The sequence below is a fragment of the Suillus discolor genome (assembly GCF_016758755.1).
Source record: "Suillus discolor strain FC423 chromosome Unknown F5147scaffold_52, whole genome shotgun sequence".
Taxonomy (NCBI): domain Eukaryota; kingdom Fungi; phylum Basidiomycota; class Agaricomycetes; order Boletales; family Suillaceae; genus Suillus; species Suillus discolor.
The window spans coordinates 204,686-231,849 of record NW_024541299.1 but is presented as its reverse complement, the minus strand read 5'-3'; the positions used below and the strand labels follow the sequence as shown (position 1 = coordinate 231,849).

Sequence of the window (27,164 nt, the reverse complement as noted above, 5' to 3'; positions counted from 1 at the left end):
GGGTTTGAAACCTATAAAGTCCAAGAGAAACGGATTTTGACTCTGATGACAACTTGACCAAGACCAATGAAAATGAGTGTCTGAGATACTGTCTATAAGCAATGATTCAAGGAATGTTCTAATAGAAAAAAATAGCAACATTCAACAGGTTGCATTCCAATGGAAACAGATTTTGATTCTATTATGACAACCACTTGGCTAAATACAACTTTGAGGAGCTTTTTAATAAGCAAACTGACCATGAGTATGTGTCAAGGTGCATTTTCATAGAAAATGAATATATATCATTGATAGGTTTTAAACCCACACAGTCCAGGACAAACAGATTTTGACTCTGATAATCACTTTGCAACTTTAGTAGGTTTTGAACCCACACAGACAGATTTAGATTCTGTTGTATCAACTGCTTGGCTAAGACCAGTGAGATTCACTTCCAATGAACTCATTCAGAAGTGAATCCTCAAGGCACATTTTATCTGCATTTTGTCAGTTCTTTCAATAGCATGGTCACTGTTGATTCTTTTATTCTGCTTTTTCTCCTAAAAAATTACCAGAGGCAAATGTAAGTATCTTTGATGCAAACTTGGAATGATAAGTACAAAAGCAATTTAATTCTCTCCAAAGGTCTTGACTTGGTTGAAGAAGAAGAGCAGATTACACATCAAATTTTCAAGTTTGATCCTAATGACTTTGGGAATGAGGAAGAACATACATCTGTCAAGACTGAGATTCAAAAGAGCCATCCAGCCATTATTCACTTATGTATAAGGTTGAAGTGAACTGTATTTGAGACCTTTCATCATCATGTTGCTCTCCTCTCGCTTTTTGAAAGTGCTGTATTGCAGTCTGTATTCAATTCATCTGTTCAGCTGAGGGAAAACATTGCGAGTGACAGGGAACTGTAGACTTGCCTTGCAGATTCACTTCTGAATGTGACGCCTGAAATGCTTCCTCCTTCTTTATCATGATGGGATACAAACCTAAAGCCATTCCCCACATCTTTGCCGACTCAAAGGTACCTGCTGCAGAAGAAAGGGTCCAACTCCTCCAGAAGATAAAAGAAGAAGCAATCGCCTGCCACAATATTGCTATGCAGCGAATGACAGAAAGATTCCTTGGTTTGAAATATCAGCCCTGGAAAATAGGCAATAAGATATGGCTATCATCGACCAATTTCTGACTAAAACTCCCCTCTCGGAAGCTTGCTCCAAAGTGGTATGGACCTTTCCCTGTATCCGCACCCCAACATTTCCTGACATCAGTACAAAAATATGAAAGCTGAGCATCCAGTGAATTCATGCACTTAGGTTTGAAACCCATTGAATGTCACATTTTTTCTATCAGAACATGCCTTGAATATTTGCTCATAAACAGTATCTCACACCAATCTTAATTGGTCTTAGTCAAAATCTGTCCCTCTTAGACTGTGCAGATTTGAAACCTATTAATGTTGCAACAGAATCAAAATCTGTTTCTTTCAAGCCTGCTCATAATTTTTTTGCAGTGTATAGATTTTCAGAGGTCCAAGTGCAAGCAAATACAAATGGGCACACCTCAATTCACTGACAGCACTACAACTTGCTTGGGAAGGGAACCTAACAGATAAATGTGCCTTAAGGATTCACTTCTGAATGAATTTATTGAAAGTGCATCCAACTGGTCTTAGCCAAGCAGCTAGTACAACAGAATCTAAATCTGTGTGTGTGGGTTCAAAACCTGCTAAAGATAAATTTTCCAAGTGATCATTAGAGTGAAAATCTGTTTCTCTTGGACTGTGCAGGTTTGAAACATGCCAATAATAAAATTCATTTTCTATAAAAACACACCTTGAAATCTGCTCATGGTCGGTTTGCTTGCAAGCTGATCACAATCATGTTTAGCTAAGTGGCTGTCATAACAGAATCAAAATCTGTTTTCATCAGAGTGCAACAGGTTTGAAACTTGTTGAATGTCTCATTTTTTCTCTAAGAATATGTGTCTTGAATATTTGCTCATAGACAGCATCTCAGACATTGATCTTCATTGGTCTTGGTCAAGTTGTCATCAGATTTAAAATCAGTTTCTCTTCAACTGTGCAGATTTGAAACCTGCCAATAACAATGTTTTTATTCTATGAAATCCAAAATGGTGGAACATAATGAATCACAAGTTAATGCAAAATACACATCATTATACAGATTATGTCAGTTTTCACTCATGGGCCCACTATGGGGGTCTGCCATGAGCACTTTTTAGAGAAATTATTAGATAAACAGGTCTTGAAGTTAAGAGCCCCAGCAGGAGTCTGTATCTTTTGCAATAAGAGCATTATAAAAGAATCAACAGTAATCATGCTATTGAAATAACTGACAAAATGCAGATAAATGTACCTCGAGGACTCACTTCTGAATCATTGGTTCATTGGAAGTGAATCTAACTGGTCTTAGCCAAGCAGTTAATACAACAGAATCTCGATCTGTCTGTGTGGGTTCAAAACCTGCTAAAGATAGAATTAATCCAGTGATCATAAGAGTCAAAATCTGTTTCTCTTGAACAGTGCAGGTCTGAAACCTGCCAATGATAACATTTTTATTTTTATTCTATAAAGCACACCTTGACATATGCTGCTTATGGTCGGTCAGCTTGCAAGCTAATCAGAGCTGTGTCTAGCCAAGTTGTTATCATAACAGAATCCAAATCTGTTTCTATTGGAGTGCAACAGGTTTGAAACCAGTGAAACATCATATTTTTTGCTGTAAGAACATGCCTCAAATATTTGCTCATGGACAGCACCTCAGACATTTATTTTCATTGGTCTTAGTCAAGTTGTCACCAGAGTCAAAATCTGTCTCTCTTGGACCATGCATGAGAGGAGGCTCATATCTGCTGGCCAATGTAGGTGAGGAATGTGATGGGTAGGAAAATAGGTGGTGTGAGATATACTCAGAGGGTCCTCTGTGTGCGAGCTAATGTTGGCCCAAGGGGATTGCTACTGAGAAGGTTCCTCTATGTTTATAATGAAGGGAAAACACTGGACCGGGTGTGTAGTTAAGCCTGGTAAGGCACGCGACGATGAGCAAAGCATAGGAAATGAAAGCACTATGAAGCACAATAACGCGTGCTGAGTGAGTATGAGGTGTGCGTGCAGGTGGTGGAGCAGCAGCGACTCTAATCAGCTGGAGGTCAAATAAGATGATGGCTTATTGAAAATAGGAAGGCTGGCGCTCATGTGTGTTCAGGTGCTGAGTGTCGGTCGGCGGCTATGACAGAGATTTAGACTTAGAGTCCAATGGTGTGTGGGCAGAAAAAGATAATTCTTTGTTCAGAGAGTCAGGAATATACTGACAGGAAATCATTACATACACTTTCATAATGAAGAAGTATAACACTTACTAGTCGGGTTGTTGCCGGTGTTGGATGACGGTGCTTGAGACTCTGACTTGTTGTCCATCAGTATATCAAATTGGACACAGCGGTCGTTTGAGTGCATCATTTTAATCAATGGTACAAATCAGTGTGAGATGGAAGTGAGATGGCGACCTTTGGAAGCTTAAATATCATCAATGTGTGGTGTGGCCCATGGCTGAGTTTGAATATGTGCCACAAAACAATGCATGTTTGCTGTGAGAAACCATGTAAGCGCCACATACAAGTGCTTCTAAAGCCTCATGGCACTGGGTCCTGAGCCGATCTATTTGGACTTCAAATTTTAATTGTTTCCATTACACATATATTGTCAAAATTAATGTTGTGGTCCTTTGCTTTTTTTCCGCCCACATATCATGCCATCCACAGAGGTTTCAAACAAAGCTCTTAATGATGCTGCTGCTCGAGTGCAACAAATCATGGCTCAAGCTGTAGAGTGGAAAAATGGTCCCACCGGCCATCTCACTATGGCCATGGACATCACAAAAATTTTGGTGAGCTTGCCAATATGAACAAAGGAAAAAATTTGCATTGAATCCTGATCAGTCGCCAGTGTTCGAACAACATGGGCGATCAGCGAGCATGATTCCGCCGCTTTTGTTATCGGCGGCGATGGAATGGCAAGATCATTTGGACCCTGTGACTCACCAATTGTTTCTAAGTGCGCCCATATGGCGTAACATTGTAGCGAATGATTCACAAATTCAGAAACATCCCTTGTATCGGAGGGCTCTCACATTCATCAGCTCCTCAAACCCATCTGTGATATCGCACTCGCTGGTGCAACTGGCCCAGCAGGTCATTGCCGATGCACCAGCGGAATCCACAGTGGGGTCCAAACCCAAACCTAGGCCACAGCGATTGCGCAGGAAGACATTGACAGTGGTTGAGAGTTCTGACAGTGATGCAATTGAAATTATTGACCATGTAGCCGCCACTAATGTCATTGGGCCGGACATTCGCAAAGGGAAGGGTAAGCAGACTGCGCTGCCCAAGAATGTCAACGGCGACACGCTGGTGGAGGGTTTGAAAGCAGAAACCACCATGGTTAGACAAAGGCCCATGCCGAAGAGAAAGCAAATGCAGGCAACCAGCGGCCATGACTCCAAGTCTGGTGTGATGGATCGAAAAGGGAAGGGGAAAGAGGTCCCACCTCCGGTGGATAGTGTGGACGGCAATGGTAGCGCACTGTTGCAGAGGAAAAGATCTAGAGACTCCAGTCAGAATGAGCAGTTGACGAAGAGCACGTCATCAGCCACCCACCCGCTGCTGTCCACCCACACCGGCGATCAATGCAAGCCTTGGTTTGAAGAACCTCTTCCTCTGCCAGTAGGGACCATTTAAGTTTCTACTGATGTCTCCCTTATGAACTTTATGTAGGCCACTGTTGCCGGGAAACTCACCATGAGCAAGCAGCATAAAAGTAGCCACTGGCATACTACATCGAAAGTGTATGATGAAGACCCATCGCTGGAAGCGGCCAGCGATGTTGCCAAAGAGTCGGCTGTTGGGACAGTAGGTATTCAAGTCCTAGATGTTTACCTTACTTCTCAAAAGATGCAGAACACCATCAATATCAATGTGGCGACCATAGACAATGCCGCCCTGAAGAGGCTGTCTTTACCACCTGTGACCTCTGTCTCTGCATATTCGCTGTCATCACTTGAATCATCCCTGACAGTGAGCCACCCTGCAAAACTGCCGCCACGGCACATGCAACCACTGCCATCACACACACAGCTTATGGATATTGATGTGCTGGCCAATACAGTGGTGAAGGACTTGCAGGCAATGACACTAGATGCTGCAAAGGACTTGGTATTAGTCTTGAAGAGTCATGAAGATATGTACAATACCATCCACAACCTTCACAATCAGGTCATCAAACTCCATGCTTGGAATGCTGCCACCGCTGATTCCCTTGAGGCATTGAATGTCAGTGTGGCTGCTCAGGATGCCAAGATGCGCAGTATGGAGACACTTCACGCCGACGTCGCTGTGCTGCAAGACCAAATTCGCACTTTGCAAGCGGAATCCCGGACACATGAGAACCAACTCCGTGCAGCTGATGTTAAATTGGCATCACAGGGAAGTACCACTGCCGTCCTGCAAGACACCTATGAGGCCCTTCGACAATGTTTGATCCCCACTCCATCCATACCTCCCCATTACAATAATGTCGTGTTCTTTCCTGCTTCCCACCAGCACCAGGTTCCCTATAATCAGAGCCTCAGTGTAGGCCAAGCACAGGCCATGGAAAGATTGTACTTCAACTTCACCCCAGGACCATCCACGGCCGCTGGCCCATCAGTCTCTGCACTCTCTGCGAGTGCTAGCATTCTGGGCGCCATCCTTGCACCCCCAGGGCCATCCACAGTCGCCGGCCCATCTGGGATGCATGCTCCCTCAGGCCCTTCCGGTAGTCGCGTCACAGGGAGTTCTCAAAGCACAGGCAACCTCGGTTAATCAGCCTCTGCATTTCACCATAATTAGATAGCTTCTCGTCCATATAGTGTTTCTATTTGTAATGCCTTTGAGTTGTTGGCGCCATCATGTTTCATCAATGCAGTGCTGAATTTAACGCTGTCATTCTTACCCAAATATCTCCGGTGTCTGCCGGCAACCACATGTCATTACATTTGGGACATGCTTCACACCGGCAAGGCTTGGGCATGTGTCCTTCATTACCAGTTGCCCTGCATGTCTTTCTTACGTCCCATTATAAATGTTCTGATAAGCCCTCAACATAAAAAGTCAGCAAATATTCAGTTTCTGTCCCTCAACCAATGAATCCCATTCCTGCTGATTGGGCATTGACCACGACTCATCTTGCCAGCGAGTATGTCTCTCGACAGTTCTGTTCTATTGTCGGAGTGATGCCCAAAGTCCTCCCTCCACCCGAGCTCGATGTAGTTTTGCTTATGGCTTGCTCAAATCTTGCACGGCGCCTCACCGATGCATATCTTAATCCAGGTTTGACCTCACCACCCATCCGCCAATAGTTCTGACTCGGGTCGGCATTAGTGACAATTAACTTTGATATGGTCCAGTATTCAGATGCATTGCATATACAAGAAACAGGCATCAATCCCCGGCACGAACAATCCCTCCTGGAGCGATTTCCGCCGGTTGGTCAACTTATGCTTGAGTGGCCTACTGTTGTCCTGGACAAATTTGGCCTTATTGTTCTATGGTATCTCCCTGGAGTGATTAATGAAACCATACAGGTAGGTGCTCGCCGCCCGCCGATGATGTTTATTGACTTCTGTAGAATGATATGATGGCGACGACCAAGATGATGTCATTTGTGTAAGAGTATCAGCCGAACTGCCGCCAAGAAGGAGAAATGGCACACCCATGAGAGCAATTTTCGAACCAGTGAACACAGCCTCACTCCGGGTTGTATTAATCCATCTCCAGGATGGTTCCTGCAAGGTCATCCAGTACGTCAGTATTTTACACCTGGAAGTACTTGCTGATGTCACTAGGCTCCAAAGTTTCATCCTGAAATATTGGCAACCCTTAAACAGGATGGGTCAACTATATGTCAGGCAATCCAGCGGCCGGTGGTCTTGGCTGCCACTGCATTGAGAGTCATGCATGGTGGCTTATACTGGTCGTCTTTGACAACTCAGCTCGGCCTCGGTCTATGGGCAGACAATAATCAATTCAAGGACATGGGAAATTGCCTCAGACAATGGGTGTCTTCATTTACAGTTCTCGCTGTTATGTGCAATCATTGTTCACCCCTGCACAGAGACTCTCAATCCCTCGCTCAATGATTTGATATCATAACCAGTATTGGTGATTATGGACTGGTGCAAATGAAATTGCCCAATATTGGCATTGAAATTACCTACAATTCAGGTGTGATGGTAGGTACTTCGGGCAGAATTGTTAGGCATGGTGTCGACAGGGTGAATGGCGATAGAGTTAGCTGGGTGTGGTACATGAGGGATGATGTTCATAAATTTGTTAATGTACCCCAAGGTGACTATTCCAAGTACAAGTCAATAATCGCTGATGCATTCTGTTGCAGTTAGGGGCATAGCTGATATGGTACATAGGGATGACATTCATGAATTTAGAGCACTTTTTGTTGCTAGTGAACACCTGTCATGTGTCCGATAGATTGGCTCATGGTGCCGTGGTGCTGTGCGCCATAATTTGTTAAGCTTCGGGCCTACCTGCTCGCTAACATACCGGGCCTGGGCACACCACTGTACAGGACACCAGCCCTAGGCCTGCAGTTTCTTCCACATACATGGGGTAAGCCCATGCTACACATCAATAGAATCCGGGCCCATCCAACAATCCAGTTGTACATGGGCTGGGCCAGGTTGCATCAACCTCAGTGGTGTTGTGGGCCTAACTGGTTAGTATGCATACAACCTGTGGGCCCATCCTGGCGATTTAAGATAGGGCCCACCCGAAAGCCAACATTTGTGGCCTAAGCCCACCTGTATTGCAATAGCTCCCTGCCTGGCCCAACCCTCCATCCTGCATTGCATGAATGGGCCCATTCCAGCACATGGCGCCATTGAATGAACAACCACCATGTGAAGCCTCCGATGCCCGGTGTGAATGTGATGCAATTGCCACTTACAATAATCCTATTCCATCGCCGCCCATTAATCCAAGATGGTGTCCACCCACAGCATATCACAATCGCAAAGTGCCGACCTACCGGCAACATCTCTGCATGCGTTCGCTGGCTACGACAGACAATCATATTGGCTGGTGGCCATTCACTTTTTAATTCTCCGGCGTGTTTCACTGCCCGTAATATTACCGGCGGTAGTATTCCAGTGACACCCAAAACCTGTGGGCCCACTCGAAACTGTTGAGCAAAACCTTTTCTGCTATACCTTGGGCCCACCTGTAAGCACAATGTATTTCAATCCAGAGACCCATGGGCCTACCCCAACCTGGCGACAAATATGACCCATGGGCCCCATCCTAGCCATCGGGTACACAACAACAAAGGGCCCACTCCATGACACTGACTTACAATCATCATGTGGGCCCATGGTGGATTGGCCCAGGTCACTTGGCAGAAATGTCAAGGTGGGCTAGACAGTAAGTAAGGAGATATGTCACTGTATTATGTGCTGCAATGTGCTACAGAACAATCAGCTGAACAGGCACAATAACATGACAGCTAAAGAACATACATTGCCTTCTGGATGCTCTTGAACAATGGATCTTGGGAGAATGTGGGCAGCATTGAGGTGTGCTTCATGACAAGTAAGAGGATGTGGTGCATTGAAGGTATTCAAAGCTCCAGTGACTGCACATTTATCACCTTCTCGTCTGGTGAGCTAATGACCTTTAAATGAACATTCTGTCAAGAACAAGGGAAGATGTTGCAACACACCAGATCCAGAAAGTGAGAATTTTGTGATGCTGCAGGCACAGTGTCAACAATGACTTTGGAAGCATTGGGGGTGGGTGTTACAGTCAACCATAACATCTGCAAGAGCCCCCGCTCTGCTAGACTGAACTAACGCGGCGGCACGCCGCCAGACTTAGAACAACAGCGGTCTGGAACCACTGTAACGACATCATGGCCTAAGGAAGGCCTGTTCCTGATCTCCAGAGACTGTCCGCCTCATGGGCACTTAGACCAGCACATGTTGCCTCATGCTGCCTCATGTATACCCAGAGCGCCTTGAGGCACCTCATGTATCTTATCTCACCTCATGGACAATTTCATGTACTGTTTATCTCTGACTCACCATGACTAGCATAGATCCCCAGATACGAACTGAGCTTGAACCCTTATGTACTGCGTATATAAGTAGACAGATCATTGTTGTATTTCTTCACTTTGATCTACTAGGTTTTCCCTTGAATCCTGTTCAACTAAGTCTCCAACTTAGTTGTCTCTGATCGCACTTTTGAGCCAAGCACTCCTTGTCTCAGTTGATCCCGCTAGTCCTGTATCTTGATGAGGTGTGCCTTACCAAGATAACCGGAGGGAACCTTGATATTCCGTCAAGACTACAATACACTCGGTACTCATTAAGCACATTCGTGCTAGTACCATTAGGACTACCCTAGTTCATAACAGTGGGAGTGGAGAACTCTGATTGTGGAGAGTAGCTGGGTCTAAAGGTCTTTTTGACTTTGCTATCATGAGCAGCAGTTTATGAACAAAGCAAATGACATACAAGGCCAGAGAAGGAAGAAGAACCAATCATGTGCCAATTTTGTTAACTCAAAGGCAGAGGAGTTCAATGCCTCTCCCTTTTGATAGGCCACTGAGATGGCAGCTGCTGCATAGCATACACCAGTTGACAAACCAGCTTGCTCTGAGCCATCAATCATTGCATCCAATAACCTATATGTGCTGACCCCATATGGATATATTGAGGTCATTGTTGGTCCTACTTCCTGGAAAATAGCTTTTGCATGATGCTTCAACTTGTCATTTGTCTCTGGGGCAGTGTCACTCATTATGGTGAGAAGATCTGTTTTGAATGTGTAGTCATTTAAAAGGGTAGGGGTGCTCTCGCTGGAGGTGAGAGACATGTCGCAATTGAAAGATAGATCGAAGTCAGCTGTGTGCTTGGTAGTAGTTGGTAGTCGAGTTTCCTGAAACCCCTTTAGTAGAGAGGGTTCTAATGACGAAGTAGTAGTGCACCTGACCATCACCGCTTATGTTACTACTTAGTAATATCAGTAGATGTGCTACAATGTTACTAATTAGAGGGAAAAGTCTACCACACAAGACTTCAGCGATTTCTTCAGCGATTAGCAGTGACTTGTAAGGTATTTTCTTGCCAGCCATTACTTAGCTATACCTGGTGTATACCTGGGTGGCTATATCTGGTGTATAGCTGGGTGGTATAAGCCGGTAATTCCCGTTAATTCTCTGCACCATCTCCCACGACCTACCAACATGCAAGCTCGCTTATACAGCTCAAATTCAATCCTTTTTCAAGCACTTTTTTGCCTCTTTGCATGGGGACATGTATTTTATATCTCTACCAGCAATATTTACGGGTTTAATGGCCCTATCTAGTGCTTACAGGTATGTTCATGCTCTGGGGCTAGCTTACTAAGCTTTCTAGTCCTCTCCACCCCACCATCAACGATGGGGAAGCAGCCCACTCTCTATTTGACATCACGCCGTGTGACGATGACAGTCCTATGTAGCTCTGGTCCACATACCTCGTCAGCTGGACTCTCTCGTATACGCCGGAATCGCCTTGAGGCCAAACGCTTGAGAGAACAACAAGCTTGTGGTAAGCCCTATGTTACTATGTCCTTGTCCTTGCATTTACTTTCTTTCCCTCGTCTGTCCCTTCACTGTCCTACGTAGCTCTGGTCCACATACTTTGTCAGCTGGACTCTCATATATGCCGGGATCGCCTTGAGGCCAAACACTTGAGAGAACAACAAGCTCGTGGTAAGCCCTATGTTACTATGTTCTTGTCCTTGCATTTACTTTCTTTCCCTTGTCTGTCTTTCCCTTGTCTGTCCCTCTAGATCAACACCTTTTGCTTTCCACTGAGGCCGCTATCGAGACTAGAACCATATTCAATGCTGATGACTTCCATGATGCCTCATATTTGCTTGCCACTGAGGCCACTATAGATATTTTTATGTTGTAATGTAAGAATTTATATTGCTTTTAACGAGAAAGATAAAGGACATGTTTGTCCCATTGGTTGAAATTTTCAGAAGGAAACTAAGGGCTACTACTCGTCCTCTGAGTCAGAGGATGAACTCGATGAATCATCTGTATCACTACTGATGATGACCATACTCTTTTCAGCGGTCTTAGTGGCGCGCTTTTTCCTCGGCTTGTACACAGCCTCACCATTTGCATGATGTGCTTGATTACTGGTCATCCTTTGCCAAAGCTCGTCCTCTGTGAGAGTCATCCAAGTACAAGTCTTATTGTCAAGTGCTGTCTTGTTACTTAAGGGTCTTATATGAAAGTTGTATATAATGACAACACAATTATACACAGTGGAGACTTCTTGCCAGTCCTTAAGTCCACAGTCTCCGACTTTTCTACTTCGTGGGAGGTAATGTGGTGAGTTCTTAGGAGGATTTAGTTTGTTGTCCTCTTCCTGCTAGCCCATAAAGCAGGAATAACCGAGAACGTCACCAAAGTAGAGTTCTTCCGCGAAGGTCTTGACGTAGGACTTCGCAACAACCTCTACCACACTGGAGAAAGTTTAGACGACTTTGAAACCGTCATCGCGACATGCATCAACCTGGATAACGCGTTCCAGAGGTTGAGAGCCATACAGAAATGAGAAAACCCCGCTCAATACCAACATAAGAAAAAGAGGTACGGGGATCGCCACTTTACCCCCCGTAGAAGCGATGCCATGGAGATAGACCAGCTCTCCGAGTCCGAAGTAAAGAGACACCTCAAGGAAGGACGCTGCTTCAAATGCCACCAGACGGGCCATCGTGCCAACGATACCACGTTCCACCCTAGGGAAGATAAGAAGCAGAAAATGCCTATCTGAAGAAAGATCGAGAAAGAAGAGAGTAGCGATGACGAAGAGGTAAACCGACGATTCGTAGAGATGGATTTTTAGGAAGGGAGACTGCATCGATGTCAGCACCCCCTGTCCCAATACGACTTGTGCAATCACTTGGAAATAAAAAGGAGCTTCGCGTCCCTGCCACTATTATTTCCACCAAGCGTAACAAAACCATCGAAACCTCTATGGTTATAGATTCCGGAGCAAGCGGAACCTTCATCAGCGAAGAATTCTGCAAGTTACACGGAATCAAAACCCATAAACTCTCGAAACCATTTCCCGTTATAACTGCGGACGGATCAGATGCTAGAGGAGGACTCATCTCTCGCTACTGCGTCCTCATTGTCAAAATTGATGGAAGAACCATGATAGGAAAATTCAACATAACCAAACTCTCGAAGAAAGACAAAATTTTACTTGGGTTCCCATGGTTGAGAGCGCTGAACCCGTCAATTGACTGGACGAACAAAGAATTGTCTCTCGCACCAAACGAGCGATCACTCGAGATCGAAAAGAACGTCGACTATCTCAGGAAGCAACGCAACCTACCATTGCTGTTCCCCCTTTCTACCCCTGCAGAGAAAGAGTCTTCCCGCGAATGGAAGAATTCCAAATTAAAGAAAAAAGAAACTGTTTTGCCCGTCTACCCACGAGCTTCTGTTGAAGAAGTTACCGATGAAGAACTTCCCCGTCTCGCACCAGACCAAGACGAGCCGGATTACGACACCAAGGAAGATGTATGGTCAGAAAACTATGCACCTCCGGTAATCGACCCCTCCCTCTATCCCTTGAACGATGAAGACGTCTTGATCGAATATTCCCCTGACGGTTCTCAAGTCAGAATAATCTCCGACGTCTCTTTTGACACTCCCCTCACCAGAGACGGTACGTCAAAGCACGAGCAAGGATATTCGAAAACCAGCAACAAAGCTCAGGAATTCGCTGTCGCTGGGGAGAAAGAAAAGATGAGAAAGAGTTTCAAAGAACTCGTTCCATCCTACCTGCACACCTATGCTGATATTTTTGCGAAAGACGGTCTCAATAAGTTACCACCGGAATGGCCTGGTATTGATCATCGAATCGATCTGAAGCCTGGATTCATGCCAAGGACATCCAAGATCTACCCGCTATCAGGAAAAGAAAGGGAAGCGGTAAAGACCTTTATCACAGAAAACACGGAGAAAGGATTTATTGTACCCTCGAAATCCCCGCAGGCCAGTGGATTTTTCTTTGTAGGAAAGAAAAGCGGAGAGTTACGCCCTTGTCAAGACTATCGATACCTCAACAATTGGACCATACGCAACCAATACCCGCTTCTGCTCCCCAAAACCCTTATAGAACGACTCTACAAAGCCAGGTATTTCACAAAGATCGACATACGGTCCGGCTATAATAATATCAAAATACATCCTGACGATAGATGGAAAGCGGCTTTTACTACCGAAGAAGGCCTGTTCGAGCCCACTGTAATGTTCTTTGGCCTAACCAACTCCCCTGCTACTTTCCAATCTTACATGAACAATCGTTTCCAGAACAAAATCAACGAAGGATGGATCGTCATATATATGGATGATCTGCTCATCTTCTCTTCTGACCTCGCAGAACATCGCGAACGGACAAAGAGAGTATTGGAGATACTCCGTCGCGAACAACTGTTCGTCAAACCGGAAAAGTGTACTTTCGACGCAGCAGAAGTGGAATACCTTGGCATGGTTATTCGTCCGGGAGAAGTCGCAATGGAGCATGCCAAAGTCGACGGGATAAAGGATTGGCCTATCCCAACTTCCGTAAAAGATGTCCGCTCCTTTCTCGGATTCTGCAACTTTTACAGGGTGTTTGTGTCCCACTACTCTGATATTGCCCGACCACTTATCAATCTCACTCGAAAAGATCAAGTCTTCGCCTGGACACCTGACGCTCAGACCTCGTTCGATAGACTCAAACAATGTTTTACTACGAAACTGGTACTACGAAACCCTGATCCCACGCGCCAATTTGCCCTTGCTACTGATGCCTCTCTGGTAGCAACCGGAGCCGTACTCCTCCAGACGGATGAAAATGGCGTCTACCACCCCTGTGAATATATTTCCCAATCCTTCAACCCTGCTGAACGCAACTACAAAATCTTCGACCGAGAATTGCTCGCTATAATTCGCGCTCTTAATGAATGGCGCCATTATCTGGAAGGAAACCCCCATCCCATTCTCGTCTTCACCGATCACCTGAACCTCCTTTACTTTTTGAAAGCACAGAAACTCTCTCGGAGACAAGCATGTTGGCAGCTTGTTCTATCCAATTATGATCTTGAATTGCATCACGTTCCCGGAACGAAACTTGCAGCACCTGACGCACTATCTCGACGCCCGGATCACGGTCTTGGTGAACATGACAATGAGGATCGTGTGCTCCTTCCAGACTCCATGTTTATACGGTTGATCGATGATGAACTCTCCACCGCCCTCACCAAGAACTCCTTAGACGATCCCATTTTCTCCGTCGCCAGCGACGCTTTGGATGGACTTTGCCTCCCTCCTATGAAATCGGCCCTCTCAGACTGGACAATATCAGCCGGGGTGCTCTATTATAAATCTCGCGCCTATGTCCCGCCCTCGCAACGGACGGCCATATTGCTCCGTCACCATGACCATCCCACAGCCGGTCACCCCGGGCGGTTTAAAACAGAGGAACTTGTCAAGCGCGACTACTGGTGGCCTGCAATGGGCACTTTTATCCACTCCTATGTCGCTGGATGTGCCCTCTGTCAGCAGATGAAGGCCGACACCCACCCTGTCTCGCCACCCCTTGTCCCCATCCCCTCCTCTGCTACTTGCCCCTTTTCCCAGGTCTCTGTTGACCTTGTCACTGACCTCCCTGTGTCCAACGGTTTTGACTCCCTCATGGTCATGGTAGACCATGGCCTTATGAAGGGGGTGATTATTTCTCCTTGTAACAAGAACATCTCTTCTGAAGGAGTGGCTAAACTATTCTTCAAGAACGTATTCAAACGTTTCGGACTCCACGAAAAGGTGATCTCTGACCAAGGCCCCCAGTTCATTTCAAAGTTTTCTAGAGAATTAGCACGCCTCTTGGGATACCAGATCGCTGCCTCCACAGCGTATCACCCTCAGACTGATGGACAAACCGAACGACTCAACCAAGAGATAGAGACATACCTCCGAATATACTGTAGAAGTAACCCCTACGAATGGTCGGACCATTTACCCCTCGCCGAATTTGTGCACAATCACCAAAGACATGAAGCAAGGAACGCATCCCCATTCTTCCTTATGATGGGATATGAACCTCGCGGCATTCCCTACGTACTACCATCATCGGATACCCCTGCCGTAGAAGAAAGAGTTCGTACCCTCCAGAAGATCAGAGAAGAAGCCATCTCCTGCCACAATATCGCCATGCAACGAATGGCAGAAAGGACGCACAGAAAGAAGTACCAACCGTGGAAGATAGGAGATAAGGTCTGGCTATCTGCAACCAATCTCATGACCACTCTCCCATCTAGGAAGCTTGCGCCCAAACGACACGGACCATTCCCCATAACCGCAGTCTTATCGCCAATCACGTTCACCCTGAAACTTCCCGAACAATGGAAGGTTCACCCCACGTTCCACGCTTCTGAACTATCCTCCTATCAAGAGACAGAGATTCACGGACCGAACTACAAAGAACCACCTCCAGATATAGTCAATCAATCGGAGGAATACGAAGTCGAAGCCGTCCTAAGTCACAAGGGAACGGGTAAACGAAGACACTATCTCGTATCCTGGAAAGGATACTCTTCTGGAAGTAACGAATGGATTCCAGCGGAGAACATGGAAAACGCTGAGGACCTACTTTCCGCCTATAAGAAGAGGCACAAGTTGAACTAATTCGACCAGTCCCCACCATCATAACAAACATGTCTTCTCAACAAACTACCTCCCCTACCGAATCCAATGTCTCCTCCATCAGCCTTTGTGAATCCCCTTTTGCCGACAACGTTGTCAGCATTGAAGACGACGTCATCATTGAAACCACTATCCTATCCGTCGCCCACGCCCTCGAAATCGAGACCTATCTCAACAACCAGCCAGCAGTGCCAGCTGGAGTCACTGCCACTTATATCCACATCATTAGAGCTACCCAACGCCTCGAAGAAGAATTTGCCCAGATTGAAAACGATGCCCTCAGACTCTCCTGCAACCACGTCCAGCGGCGCATTCGCTCACTTACGCTTCAGCTATTCCCTCTTGGTTTTAGCACTATCTGCAGGGAAATTATACAGACTGTTGCTGATCGAAACTCCTTCCAAGTCGGCCGCCCGTTGCCTCCTATTACTCACAATCCCCCCGCTGTTCTACCTGATCCAACTTCGATTGGAGGGAACGCTGCACCAGTACCTATCCCAGCGCCCAACGAGGTCTATAGGAGAAACCTCCACGGCGGAGCCGCCATTCACGGCGTAATCAAGAACAAATCATCCAAAGGAAAGAAGCGCGAGGTCATCGACCTCACCAAGGAACCCCCCACTACCTCGCTCTCCAATATCACTATCAGATCCCCCTCGTTAAAACAAGTAGTCGGCACTATCGCTGACGCCAACTTTATCTGCCGAGTCTGCAAGAAGCTTGGCCACAAGCACAAGAACTGCCCCCTATACTTTTGTCACTTCTGCGGCGACACGAAACCCAGGCACTTCTCCATCTATTGCCCCTTCGACACCAACAAGCCAGCATTCCCGTTGGTCTATACCGACGAAGGCTTCTACGACGCGTTAGCCGCATGGGAAGCGGAGAAAGATAAGAAAGAAGAAGAGGATCTTGAGCATGCCAATAGGGAGTACTTGGTACAGCCAGAAGAATTGGAATTCCACAATGCCGACGCCGACCCCATCTACTACGCAAACCAGGACAACTAGTGATGTCGAAGCCAGTGCCATCGACCATAACACGGGGGTAATGTTACGGCACACTAATTCTCTTCGCTTCTCCTTTGATACCGGACAATGGTACTTAAACACAGCTGTTGTTGAGCGACCAATTACTTTCCAGACTCTTACTCACATCATCACCAAGCTGACTTTCTGTGCTAGTAACCATCACTATGTTTAGCTGATATCTCTTATCAAAGCGGGCTGTCCGCACCATGGTTACTATCTCTTATCTCTTATCTCTTATCTCTTATCGTTTACCAAGCGGGCTGTCCGCCTTCTATCTTGATACGCATTTACAAGCTCCGCTTGAACTCTCGCTATATAGATACATAGCGTACCACATGTAGTTCTTCACTTTAATCTACTGGGTTTTACCTGGAACAAGTCCTTTAGCAAGGTCTCCAACCTTGCTATCTAAGAACCATCATTCTAAGGAAGTCGCCGATACTTGCCTTAGCCAGAAACCTTTGACCTCTCATTCGAGAGAAGAACCACGTCTGTCTTGCCGAATCTCAGTCCACTCGGACTAAGACAGCTCGACATACCCCAGTCGTAACACCAAGCCAGGCCAAAGCCGCGGCTCGGCTTGGGCTCAACGACGGCTTTCAAGAACAAAATGATCTGAAATTCAATCTAAGCATATGTGTAACAATGAGATACTAAAAGAACTTCATGAACCATGTAGGCATGGATGTTGGTATCGTGGGTCTGCCTGTGAGTATGTCTTTGCGCACATGGAAGTACTTGATGTGCGCGAAGATGAGCGTGCTGTTGTGTTCACCTGTGACCGGGTGCGTGATGTCTATCGATTGGTAGAGCCGTCGAGAGGCGATGTTGTCAGCGAGCGAGCGGGCTAGGCGTGAAATGGAATTACCTCACATTCAATGCTAAAAGTGCTTTCCTTAACGCGCGAGGCCCTTATTTGCACCTGAACATGTCGTCGTTAGCGGATATATTGTATCATAAACGTGCATGCATACTGAGTTTTCTCCGTGAAGCGCTTGAGGAATTCGTCATAGATGCCTTCTTGCAGGAAGATACACAAACCTGCACAACACGTCTGACCGTGGTTCCAGCTGGTGAAATATGAGTGTAGTTTGCATGACAACATGGTATACTCACAAGACACCAAATGCAGCCCAGTTGAGATTTCACTGTTCCCAGATGCAAATGGCACATCTCACCACTCGGTCGGTCCTACTTCGTCAACCACAATATTCGGACCACATCGTGGACGAAACCAAAGCCAGAACGTCTGGCAGGAAGCTTGATGCCGGAGTATATCATCGAGGGTCACTTCAACTGCATATGGAGCCTTGCCTATTGGAGTACTAGTGGCAATATAATGAGCACGTTTAAGGATAGTTCAATTTGTCAGTGGAAAAGAGACGAAGAGCCAGTGGGAAAACCTTTGAATAGTGACGGAGGAGGGATAGGCTCGATGGCACTATCCCCAGATGAATCAATGGTCATTTATAGAAGTGTAGATGACAGATTGCGGCTGTGGAATATAAAGGAGGGCAGCATGGATGGGAGGTGCATGGTGCTCCAGTTGTTACAGTAACATGGCATGAGTCCCCTGCCAGCAGACAGCCCTCTGCCACCGCACGGCTATAGATGATACCGGAGTCTCACCAGCTCTATGACGATAGATGATGATAGATGATGATAGACGATAAGCAGCAACTGCCGGCTTAGATAAGCGGTCTGGACCACACGTGACGACACATGACGACATAGGTCTAGAAGACCTATTTATGTTATCAAGATAGAAGGCAAGCCTCGTGCTGCCTCATGTACTGATAGAAGGATGCCTCATGGATCCTATCTACGATAGAAGCCCGCCTCATGGACGCTATCTCTGACTCATGTAGATAAGCAGATTAGAACCCAGCTTTAGGCTGAGCTTAGATACGAAGAGTAGCCTTATATAAGGTCGAAGATTAACAGTAGACGTTCCTTACTTTAATCTTACTAGATTTACCCTTGAACTCCTTGTCCCACTAAAGCTACCTGCTCGACATCGACTTGTACCTTCAGTGACGCCTCTCACTGTCTGTAAACCGCTATCATCTCAGCGTAACCCCTCGTTATCCACCACGAGCTACGTTTGAGTACACAACCTTTGCTTGTCTGTAAAGGCCAACGACTCTCAGCACTCGGTACCACTGTCGTGGTTGTCACTGTTTAGATCATCCTAGTCACACACGACCGTGTGTCGTAACACCAGTGGTGTGCCTCGATTGGTCTCACAATTCCCTCGAGATAGCAAGTGGATCGGAGGACAGCACCATATGACGCTGGAACCCAGATACTGGTCGACAAATAGTGCCACTTATACAAACCAGTCATGCGTGAGTTTATGCCATCAAATATTCTCCACAAGGTGACAAATTCATGAGCGGCGGTACGGACAATGTGATTCGCGTGTGGTCGAGGAACGGCAAGTGTCAGACACACCCTTATTTGGCAGGTTATATCCCTTCATGTGGATGTACTTGGTTGGTGGATTAGCTGGACTGACCCTGTTTTCATAGTTACATGGTTGCAAATATCGAGGCCGATAAGGAACAAAAAGCCGCGGCCTGAGCCGCCGGCTCAGGCTTTTCAACACCTCAAGCTGGGCCCTGGGCTGTGGTCAGGCCCTGACTTGGGCCCGGCTCGGCTCGGCCTAATCAGGCTCGGCTTTGGCTGGCCCATGGCCTGAAGCCGGGCCGTGCACATCACTATTTGTGACCTCTGTGAGAAAGTTACGATTTACTGATGTATACACTGGGTATAGCTGGGTAATAGCCGGCAAGAAAATACCTTACAAGTCACTGCTAATCGCTGAAGAAATCGCTGAAGTCTTGTGTGGTAGACTTTTCCCTCTAATTAGTAATGTTGTAGCACATCTACTGATATTACTAAGTAGTAACATAAGCGGTGACGGTCAGGTGAGTAGGACCCCACTACTACCGCTCAACAACAACTGCTAAGATGACTGACGCATCCTTGACGACTTACCCAACGAACATAACAAACTTAACAGATTTACAATTGTGACAACAACGCAGCTCTCAAATGCAGCTAATAATCCTACAAACCAGTTCAACCCGCACTATGTATTACCCGCACCTCAACAATCACATCCAAAGGTTGATTTCATTAACTCATACATTTCTCACTAAACAAACTCGTTTCAGCTTACCTTAAAAGTGTTCACACTTGGTCAACAACCAATCCGAACAAGACTAACTCCCGTGCGCACTGCAAAGAGTAGTACTGCACAACCAGTTCTGACGCAACAGATCGTCGCTACTCCAGTATACCAACCACCTCCTCAACCGGTAGCACCTGTACAAGTCCCTCCTCCTCTCCCACCAAATTCACCCCGTCATCCACTTCCTGTTGTCTCACAAGCTCTCCACTCCACCTATCCATCCCGCCCACGCACAGGAACAACCCTCCTCGTCCAACCCATACTCACCCAGCCCTCCGCAGCAGCCGGAAATACAAGAGCCTCCACCCGTCGTGGAAGTATGATCAGCCAGGCTCAAGAGACGAGTTCCCAGATGCTGGTGCTATCGAATCTGATGACTCTGATTTTGTCAGTAGTGGAGGCGTGAGGACACCCTGGTCTTTCTTCGTTGAAATAGTGAACATATATATAACAGCTGATAGGAAAGACCGCCGACCATTCTCGTTACTCCTATGGCTGGCAAAGGGTTGAAATTCTTACAGCTTTTAACCAATGACGTTTTCCTACTTGCATTTTGTTTCTCCGTTAGTTTGCAGGCAGTGAACGCTTCTTTAATATTGAAGGTCAGTTCAACAAGCATTTCATTATCCCCATTGTCTCCTGCTTTTACTGCGCGAACCACGAAATTGGCTTCAGACGGGTCCTCCCTGTCCGTGGACTTTGAGCTGACTTTATTTTTCGAGGCTGTAAAGAATGCCGACTGTACCATCATACAATCTCGGGAGGTGAACGCGAAGTTCGAACCTTGACCGCACGCTCAATGCGTTTCTATCCCTGTCAGGACCGTGGTTCATGGAGGCCCACAAGGAGAGAATCAGAGTAGCTGGTCAGGAGATTTCGGTATGTATTTTTACCATCTTGTGTAGTTCTTTCCCTCTTTCCTTTATCATGAATCCCGCACTTTGTCAAGATGCTCTCAATCCTACATATGCCGTGCTTTTCATTTTGACATCCGTCCTCAGTTCTTCTTCCATCTTTTCACTTATATTACCGTTCAAATCAGCAGCAATGCCTACTGCACGAGGTTCGATGGCGAAAGCCATGGCTTCCACCCCAAGTGGTGGCAAGATTCATTACATCATTACCTCCAACTGCGATACGAGGGACGAATGTACCCGAACTCGCTCTCAGCCCCAAAAATGACGCTTTTAGGCCCATGTTCTCATCGTACACTCGCGGCTTTCAATGCTGCCACAATACACGACTAAATCGCATCTTCTCCGGCTCTAAATGAAGGCATTCTCCTGTCGGCTCTGCTGGCGCTGTGTCAGACTAATCACAGTGATACCAACGCAACTGTAAGTCTCGCAAGTACGACATCTTAGTATTACATGATATGATATCTTCCCTTAGCTGGTAGTTACGCATTGCTGTCCGCACTATCGCATCAAGTTTCACTGTCATCTGCTGCCGTGGCAGCTATATTGTCAGAGCAATGACCACTTCCGAGATGCGAAGGACAACAGCCTGAGAACTAGCGAACAAGTTGCAACTCATCGAAGTCGTAATTGCAATATGCTCACCAGAACAAGCGCTTGGCGCTTTCACACCAGCACAGGGAATTTGTGTCTAAAGACTCCGTAAGTCAACTTTGGGAACGGTGACTATTTGATGTTGAGGTCGCCGTCGCAGCACATTTACGGGAAAACTTTGAAGTGCAGTTCAGTTTGTTGGAGCGGAAAAGTTTATTTTGCCCCTCCTTGAATATCTCAAGGACCGTGCAGGCTAGCTCAACAATCGAGGACCGCTTGTAATTGCTTTCTGGGAGCAACCTAGGTACTGTGACGCCTGGTTTCTTACATAATCACGAACAATGATGTCATTTCTACTATAAAGCCTATTGACTTTCAATTCCACTCCACCATATCATCATGTCCTCTTCCACCAAAGACGATGCACCCCGCCCTCCTTCAAAGAGCGTTGAACCAACCAAAGTCAACACCGCACCACAACAAGGTAGGTACTCTATCCATTCGATCTCACTTAGACTTAATAAACGCAGCTTCCACTTCACCTGGTGACGGCGCTCATATTCCCGCAGACCAGATTCGTGATCCCTCCGAGGTCGATTACAATGACCCCAATATAAACGTGGTAGAGGTCCCTGCAGAGAAAAAACGGTCCCCGACATTCAAAGAACAAGTATTTGGTGAGCGTCACTCATAGAATTCGGGCATACAAACTGACGCGCCGGTAGGTTATGCCAAGGTATGATCCGCATCGACTGTAACTTATTACTCATTAATTATCTTGCCCACTTCCACTCAGGTCATCCGTGGAAAAGTCAGTCACTTACTCGCCTGCTATTATTCTCTCGATTTATCTATCTACAGGCTTTTGGTAAATCAAATGTCAAAAAGCACGGGGAACAAGTGTTGCGAGGTGAAGAGACCATTCCAGTGAAACGCCGTCGAGGTTCAACTTCAGATTGATACCTTGGTCGTGTCAGTGGCTTTCCTTGGACTCTATCCTATTACTCGAGCTACATTATCTGTCACCGTAGACCACTTGTGGTACTGTATAGTAGGACATTCAAGGTATAACATATTTACCCATGAAAACTCATCTTCCCATCGCCACAAGTATAACCAGTAATATACGAGATTTCCCGAATGTTCAAACGTTCAAACTCCACACTTGACTGCTTCAGGCATATGCACTTAGCTTGAAATGGGTGATTGCCTTGATTATCACAGGTGAGAGAACGAAACTGGTAATTTGCATAGAGAAAGATCGACCGGTGACGACTGCACGGAGATACTGGTGTGTGACCCATTCAATTCCGACACAAAAAAATTGTATCCCAGAGAGAATGTACGAGTCTACATTGAAGGGTCGAAAGCAAAAGTGAAGTTCGTTGAAGAATTAGAGTGTTTCCGAAAAACTCACGTGAATCAACACAGCTCGAAGTATTTTCACCCGCCTTGTGGCGCTGTCACAAAGCCTAATTCCAATTCCAATTTCACCCCTTTCAATAGAAATACAGATACAGATACTAATTACCGTGCTCAACATTCCTTCAGTGGGCGAAAACCCACGGAAGCGACCCTTAAAAGCGGAAGGCTTTTATTAGCGTACTCCCGCTTGCCAACTTGAAAACCCCCACTTGGACAACCACCATCATGACGTTCTCCATGCCATCTACTTCACCTGTCTTCGATGAAAAACATATCCAAGAGCCTGTTCCACCTGTAAAAATGCACCCAACCAACCCAGTCGTCTCTAGCGCCGAGTTTGTCCTCGAAGTAAGTTTTCATATAGACGTAGTACCGAGTGACACTCATTTTAATCAACGATACACCAGCAAACAAATATCGTCAAGATCAACGACGATGCGGTCAAAAAAGCCACACAATACGTCAATTTAATCTTCCATATAATTCGAGAGCATCGCGCATCTGACCGATCTACGCAGATTTTGAAACAAGTCTCTTCCGAGCCATATACTCCGCGTACATGGCGCACGCACCCCTTGCACATCTGTCCGCCGGAGCCGTATGACCCTGACGATATACTCACGGGTGCATGTCTGAACTGGATATTCCTCATCTCTTCTTTAAATTTCAGTTTTTGGTCGGAAAAGGAAGGCCAGCTGGATCGGTACGGTATTGAATGGCGGACTAGCTGGAGTAGCGAGGCAACGACTGTGCACACTGGATACTGGAGCTTAGTTGCTGCTCTGAATCGAGGTGGGCAAACGCGTCATCATCTTTTGTTTCTTATTTGTAGAGTCCGAATCTGACTGAATCGGACCTGATGGTCACTAGCGTTAGAGGAGGGTATACCCATAATCGATCCCCGATTTTATTCTTCTGAGACGCTGTGCCCGGACTCGCTGATCGCGCACGTATTCCGCGCTGCACCCCAGTCGGCTGAATCGATGCCCCTGTTTAATGAGCGTTTAGCGATCATGCGCGAAGTCGGTACTATATTGTGCAACGTAAGCTTTTCCCCATGTGCATATATGCATGCTGGTTTATGGACACATATTAATGTATAGAGTGAATTTGGAGGTTCATACCTAGGGTTTTTACAAGCCTTCCAAGGAAGATACGACAATCAGGGCACGGCGCTCGACCTCGTCCAATTCGTCACAGATTCGTTCCCGAGTTTTAGAGATGACCGAATGTTCAATGGACGACGAGGCAAGTTAATATTAATCATGGCACCCAATTGGCGTCAATCAATTCCACAAGGCTGACGAGTTTGTGCTTACTAGTATATTTCTGGAAACGGCCCCAGATCCTAGTAGCAGAAACCTGGGCAGCCTTCTACCCAGAAAATCCCTACACCCCACACCCGATCTTCCCCGGCCTGGACGGAGCACGCATCAGCGCCCTAACGATGTTCGCAGATTACCGTGTCCCCCAGATCTTGCACCACCTGCGCATCCTTACCTATCCCCCATCGCTCAAACACGAGTTGTGCACCGGAACGCAACTCAGAGCTGGATCGAGAGAAGAGATGAGCTTGCGCGCGGCGAGCATCGTTGCTGTTGAACGTATGCGGAGTGAGATGATGAGATGTGGATCAGGTTGGGAAGCGAGCTGTGTTTTGATTGATTTCTATCTTTGGGATTTGGCTAAGAAGTTGCAGGGGGGGGAAGAGTGTCTTGAGGGGATCGAGACAGAACATATTTTGCCTGTCCATAGGACGAGGAGCATTTGGTACTAGGTTTTGGTAGATGTAGACTCCGTTTTACTCGTATTCCCGATAGTTCTTATAGCCTCTTTATTAGCGATAGGATTATAGATTTCTCGTGTTTCAAATGTAGAATGTAGACATGCACAATGACAAGTTGCACTGAAGGTCTCCATCAGCTCGCTCACACCTCAGTTCCCTTGATGCGGCACGCCATTCGAAGTTCCGGCCTATGCCGCACCAAGTGAACTCGAATGCGCGGGTTTCTATGATGTTTAAAATAGCTCAGTGAGAAGAAACCAACACCGACCCTACCCTGGTCATGACGCACATGTGGATCATCAAAACGCATACGTACGTGTGTACAGAGTGTATGACGCAAAGAACGCATGACACTTGGCTTGCGATACCGTCAATAGTCTATGGTGCGGTATGTAAATGACAATGATTGCAAACCACAAAGTCATTCATAATATCACTTAACCGAGTTCTGGAGTAGCCCCAAATTCATCTGAGGAAGATATCGATGGAGAACCAGGTTGGCCAGTGTATCCGATAGTGCCAGATCCATCTCTTGGGTAGGGATCCGTTGCAAGTTGGACAGGAACTGTGAGCCGCAGTTCCTTGAAAGGCGATTTGGAGATATCGGGCGGAGTCATGGTCAGGACTATACAATCCTTTATGACTAGGTCTCAGCTGAAGCTCTCAACAAAGATGTAAAGCAAGTGCCTACCTTGATGGAAAAACCACCCGCCCTGAAGCCTCCGACCTTGATATCGGGACTGATATAAATATCTCCTGAGAATGCAATCCAGTGTGCGCCGCCTTCACCCTATGGAATCACGTCAATCATCAAGCGCCCTTTGCCAAATGCACTGCGCATTGCGTGACATACTGCATGTCTGAAAGCACCTTCGCCAATATAATCGACTCTCCAGATGTCGGTGCGGGTGCCAAGTATTAAAGCATTGCTGTCGAGCGAATTATCAAGTACATTTACACGAAAATCACTGAAAGAACAAACCGAACATCAACAGTCGTCTGCCTCAACAACTGTATTTTTGTGTGCTGCGTTTTCAGAGATGTGATTACCACCGGTCCCAAAGGCATAAATGCAGCAAGAGACATTGCCGAAGACGAGAACATAATATGGAAAGGAATGGACTCGTGTATGCAGAATGTTCGACTGGCTGGGAGATATAACTGATGCCCGGAAACCATCAGGATTGAGATATACATTCATTCACAGCATCAACCAACCTTTACCATGATGTCGTGTCCTCCTTTATTTGCGTGAATCAAGGTCGGAAAGACCTTCCATTGCGAGGTCTCGATTATTCCCCATTGACCGGGTACCAGAGGTGGTGGTAATGAGGAAGATGGGCGAGTGCGAGGAAGATACACAAACGGAGTCGAAATCGTCCTGTAAACTGTGAAAAAGGTTTCAGACAATCCCACCTAGAAACACACCAATCTCCACCCCCCAACAAGGACGACTTGACTGCATGTGGTATGATGTTTGGTTTCACAGCACTGACACTAATGCTATAATTAATCCTCGCCCGAAATCCAGGCAGGCCGGATAGGTGGGCCTCATGGCTTGGCGGGAGAGGCTGTACTCGTAAATTGTAATCGTCAAGATGCTGTTCAAATTTCGCGCCGTTTACATACATAGGATTTTCTGCCGTCCGAAAAGGTGGTTGGAAGAGGGAGACTGAACGAGAGCGAACGCGGGCATGGCGCTTCGTAAACTCTGTCCTTGACCCACAAAATTGTCTTGTTGAGAAACAATTTGCAGTTTGTTGTCCCACTTTCAGCCAACTCCTCCATCATGAGGGTTCCTTCGATCTAAGGGGACTGTATCAGAATAAACCCCTATTCACCTGGCTAATCCGCTCACTTGAACTTCAACACTCGTGATACCATCTCGTTTGTGGATGTCGAGGGTGCCCTCCACAGATGCGCCATAACCATAGACAGGAAACGTGACTCGGTCGTCTTGGCCCGCAAGGCGAAGAGTCACGCCACCATTTTTGGCTTGCTTTACAAATTCACGCGGCGATCGGTTGGGATTTAGACGCTCATTGTAAGCTAACCGATATTCATGAGCCTGAGGAGTAGCGGTATACGTCGGTGAATGGACCTGTGATGAGGGAGAAGGGTACGCGGGAAGTGTTACATTGGTTGCAGTGGTGGACATGGTAGTGCGCTAGCAAAGTTCAAAAAGATCCATTTCCTTCTCGAGGATTGAGTGTTATGTGGAACGTCGAGCACCATGCGGGTCCTCGGCTATACTTAACCCTAGCTTCCCACTCCCTTCGGCGTCCACAGCTAAATGAGTATTAGGTTCGGTGAAGACGGTCAACTAAAGTTCGGGCGCTTCCTCAACTTTGGAGTTGTGTTTCAATGCTGAAAAAAGGAAAATGGGACCCGAGCG

General features: G+C 46.5%; 7 protein-coding genes across 7 annotated transcripts; 5 read left to right on the top strand and 2 right to left on the bottom strand.

Moving 5' to 3' along the window:
* Nucleotides 1-3,761: 3,761 nt before the first annotated feature.
* F5147DRAFT_776822 (uncharacterized protein) lies at nucleotides 3,762-5,871 on the top strand (the record flags this gene model as incomplete). Its single annotated transcript, XM_041441895.1, has 3 exons — nucleotides 3,762-3,899; nucleotides 3,952-4,734; nucleotides 4,786-5,871. The coding sequence occupies 3 exons, from the start codon at nucleotides 3,762-3,764 to the stop codon at nucleotides 5,869-5,871; spliced, it is 2,007 nt and encodes a 668-aa protein (XP_041289740.1).
* Nucleotides 5,872-6,191: 320 nt separating this feature from the next.
* On the top strand, nucleotides 6,192-7,187 carry F5147DRAFT_776821 (uncharacterized protein; the record flags this gene model as incomplete). Its single annotated transcript, XM_041441894.1, has 4 exons — nucleotides 6,192-6,378; nucleotides 6,430-6,632; nucleotides 6,720-6,848; nucleotides 6,894-7,187. The coding sequence occupies 4 exons, from the start codon at nucleotides 6,192-6,194 to the stop codon at nucleotides 7,185-7,187; spliced, it is 813 nt and encodes a 270-aa protein (XP_041289739.1).
* A 1,080-nt stretch (nucleotides 7,188-8,267) lies between these two features.
* On the bottom strand, nucleotides 8,268-9,939 carry F5147DRAFT_655424 (uncharacterized protein; the record flags this gene model as incomplete). Its single annotated transcript, XM_041433974.1, has 6 exons — nucleotides 8,268-8,284; nucleotides 8,417-8,477; nucleotides 8,580-8,726; nucleotides 8,783-8,908; nucleotides 9,144-9,193; nucleotides 9,579-9,939. The coding sequence occupies 6 exons, from the start codon at nucleotides 9,937-9,939 to the stop codon at nucleotides 8,268-8,270; spliced, it is 762 nt and encodes a 253-aa protein (XP_041289738.1).
* A 9,874-nt stretch (nucleotides 9,940-19,813) lies between these two features.
* F5147DRAFT_709758 (uncharacterized protein) lies at nucleotides 19,814-20,607 on the top strand. The gene is made up of 2 exons (XM_041438232.1): nucleotides 19,814-19,886; nucleotides 20,078-20,607. Exons 1-2 carry the CDS (start codon nucleotides 19,825-19,827, stop codon nucleotides 20,451-20,453), a joined length of 438 nt encoding a protein of 145 aa, XP_041289737.1. The 5' UTR covers nucleotides 19,814-19,824; the 3' UTR covers nucleotides 20,454-20,607.
* A 1,248-nt stretch (nucleotides 20,608-21,855) lies between these two features.
* F5147DRAFT_709756 (uncharacterized protein) lies at nucleotides 21,856-22,707 on the top strand. Its single transcript, XM_041438231.1, has 5 exons — nucleotides 21,856-22,042; nucleotides 22,089-22,235; nucleotides 22,284-22,294; nucleotides 22,355-22,369; nucleotides 22,420-22,707. Exons 1-5 carry the CDS (start codon nucleotides 21,958-21,960, stop codon nucleotides 22,516-22,518), a joined length of 357 nt encoding a protein of 118 aa, XP_041289736.1. The 5' UTR covers nucleotides 21,856-21,957; the 3' UTR covers nucleotides 22,519-22,707.
* A 305-nt stretch (nucleotides 22,708-23,012) lies between these two features.
* Nucleotides 23,013-24,891, top strand: F5147DRAFT_709752 (uncharacterized protein). The gene is made up of 6 exons (XM_041438230.1): nucleotides 23,013-23,331; nucleotides 23,391-23,444; nucleotides 23,502-23,775; nucleotides 23,854-24,026; nucleotides 24,087-24,231; nucleotides 24,306-24,891. Exons 1-6 carry the CDS (start codon nucleotides 23,209-23,211, stop codon nucleotides 24,758-24,760), a joined length of 1,224 nt encoding a protein of 407 aa, XP_041289735.1. The 5' UTR covers nucleotides 23,013-23,208; the 3' UTR covers nucleotides 24,761-24,891.
* On the bottom strand, nucleotides 24,892-27,029 carry F5147DRAFT_709745 (uncharacterized protein). Its single transcript, XM_041438229.1, has 8 exons — nucleotides 26,628-27,029; nucleotides 26,399-26,575; nucleotides 26,198-26,340; nucleotides 25,988-26,150; nucleotides 25,752-25,930; nucleotides 25,623-25,698; nucleotides 25,461-25,559; nucleotides 24,892-25,404 (listed from the first exon to the last, which is right to left on the bottom strand). The coding sequence occupies exons 1-8, from the start codon at nucleotides 26,925-26,927 to the stop codon at nucleotides 25,207-25,209; spliced, it is 1,335 nt and encodes a 444-aa protein (XP_041289734.1). The 5' UTR covers nucleotides 26,928-27,029; the 3' UTR covers nucleotides 24,892-25,206.
* Nucleotides 27,030-27,164: the final 135 nt, after the last annotated feature.

Coding starts and splice junctions, on each gene's coding strand:
- F5147DRAFT_709758 (XM_041438232.1), top strand. CDS start 19,825: ATGACTGACGCATCCTTGACGACTTACCCAACGAACATAACAAACTTA. Junction 19,887..20,077: donor AACTTAACAGATTTACAATT/GTGACAACAACG, acceptor AATCCGAACAAG/ACTAACTCCCGTGCGCACTG.
- F5147DRAFT_709756 (XM_041438231.1), top strand. CDS start 21,958: ATGTCCTCTTCCACCAAAGACGATGCACCCCGCCCTCCTTCAAAGAGC. Junction 22,043..22,088: donor CAACACCGCACCACAACAAG/GTAGGTACTCTA, acceptor TAATAAACGCAG/CTTCCACTTCACCTGGTGAC.
- F5147DRAFT_709752 (XM_041438230.1), top strand. CDS start 23,209: ATGACGTTCTCCATGCCATCTACTTCACCTGTCTTCGATGAAAAACAT. Junction 23,445..23,501: donor TCAAAAAAGCCACACAATAC/GTCAATTTAATC, acceptor CGATCTACGCAG/ATTTTGAAACAAGTCTCTTC. Junction 24,232..24,305: donor AATGTTCAATGGACGACGAG/GCAAGTTAATAT, acceptor TGTGCTTACTAG/TATATTTCTGGAAACGGCCC.
- F5147DRAFT_709745 (XM_041438229.1), bottom strand. CDS start 26,927: ATGTCCACCACTGCAACCAATGTAACACTTCCCGCGTACCCTTCTCCC. Junction 26,576..26,627: donor TCACGAGTGTTGAAGTTCAA/GTGAGCGGATTA, acceptor CAGTCCCCTTAG/ATCGAAGGAACCCTCATGAT. Junction 25,931..25,987: donor GACACGACATCATGGTAAAG/GTTGGTTGATGC, acceptor TCCGGGCATCAG/TTATATCTCCCAGCCAGTCG.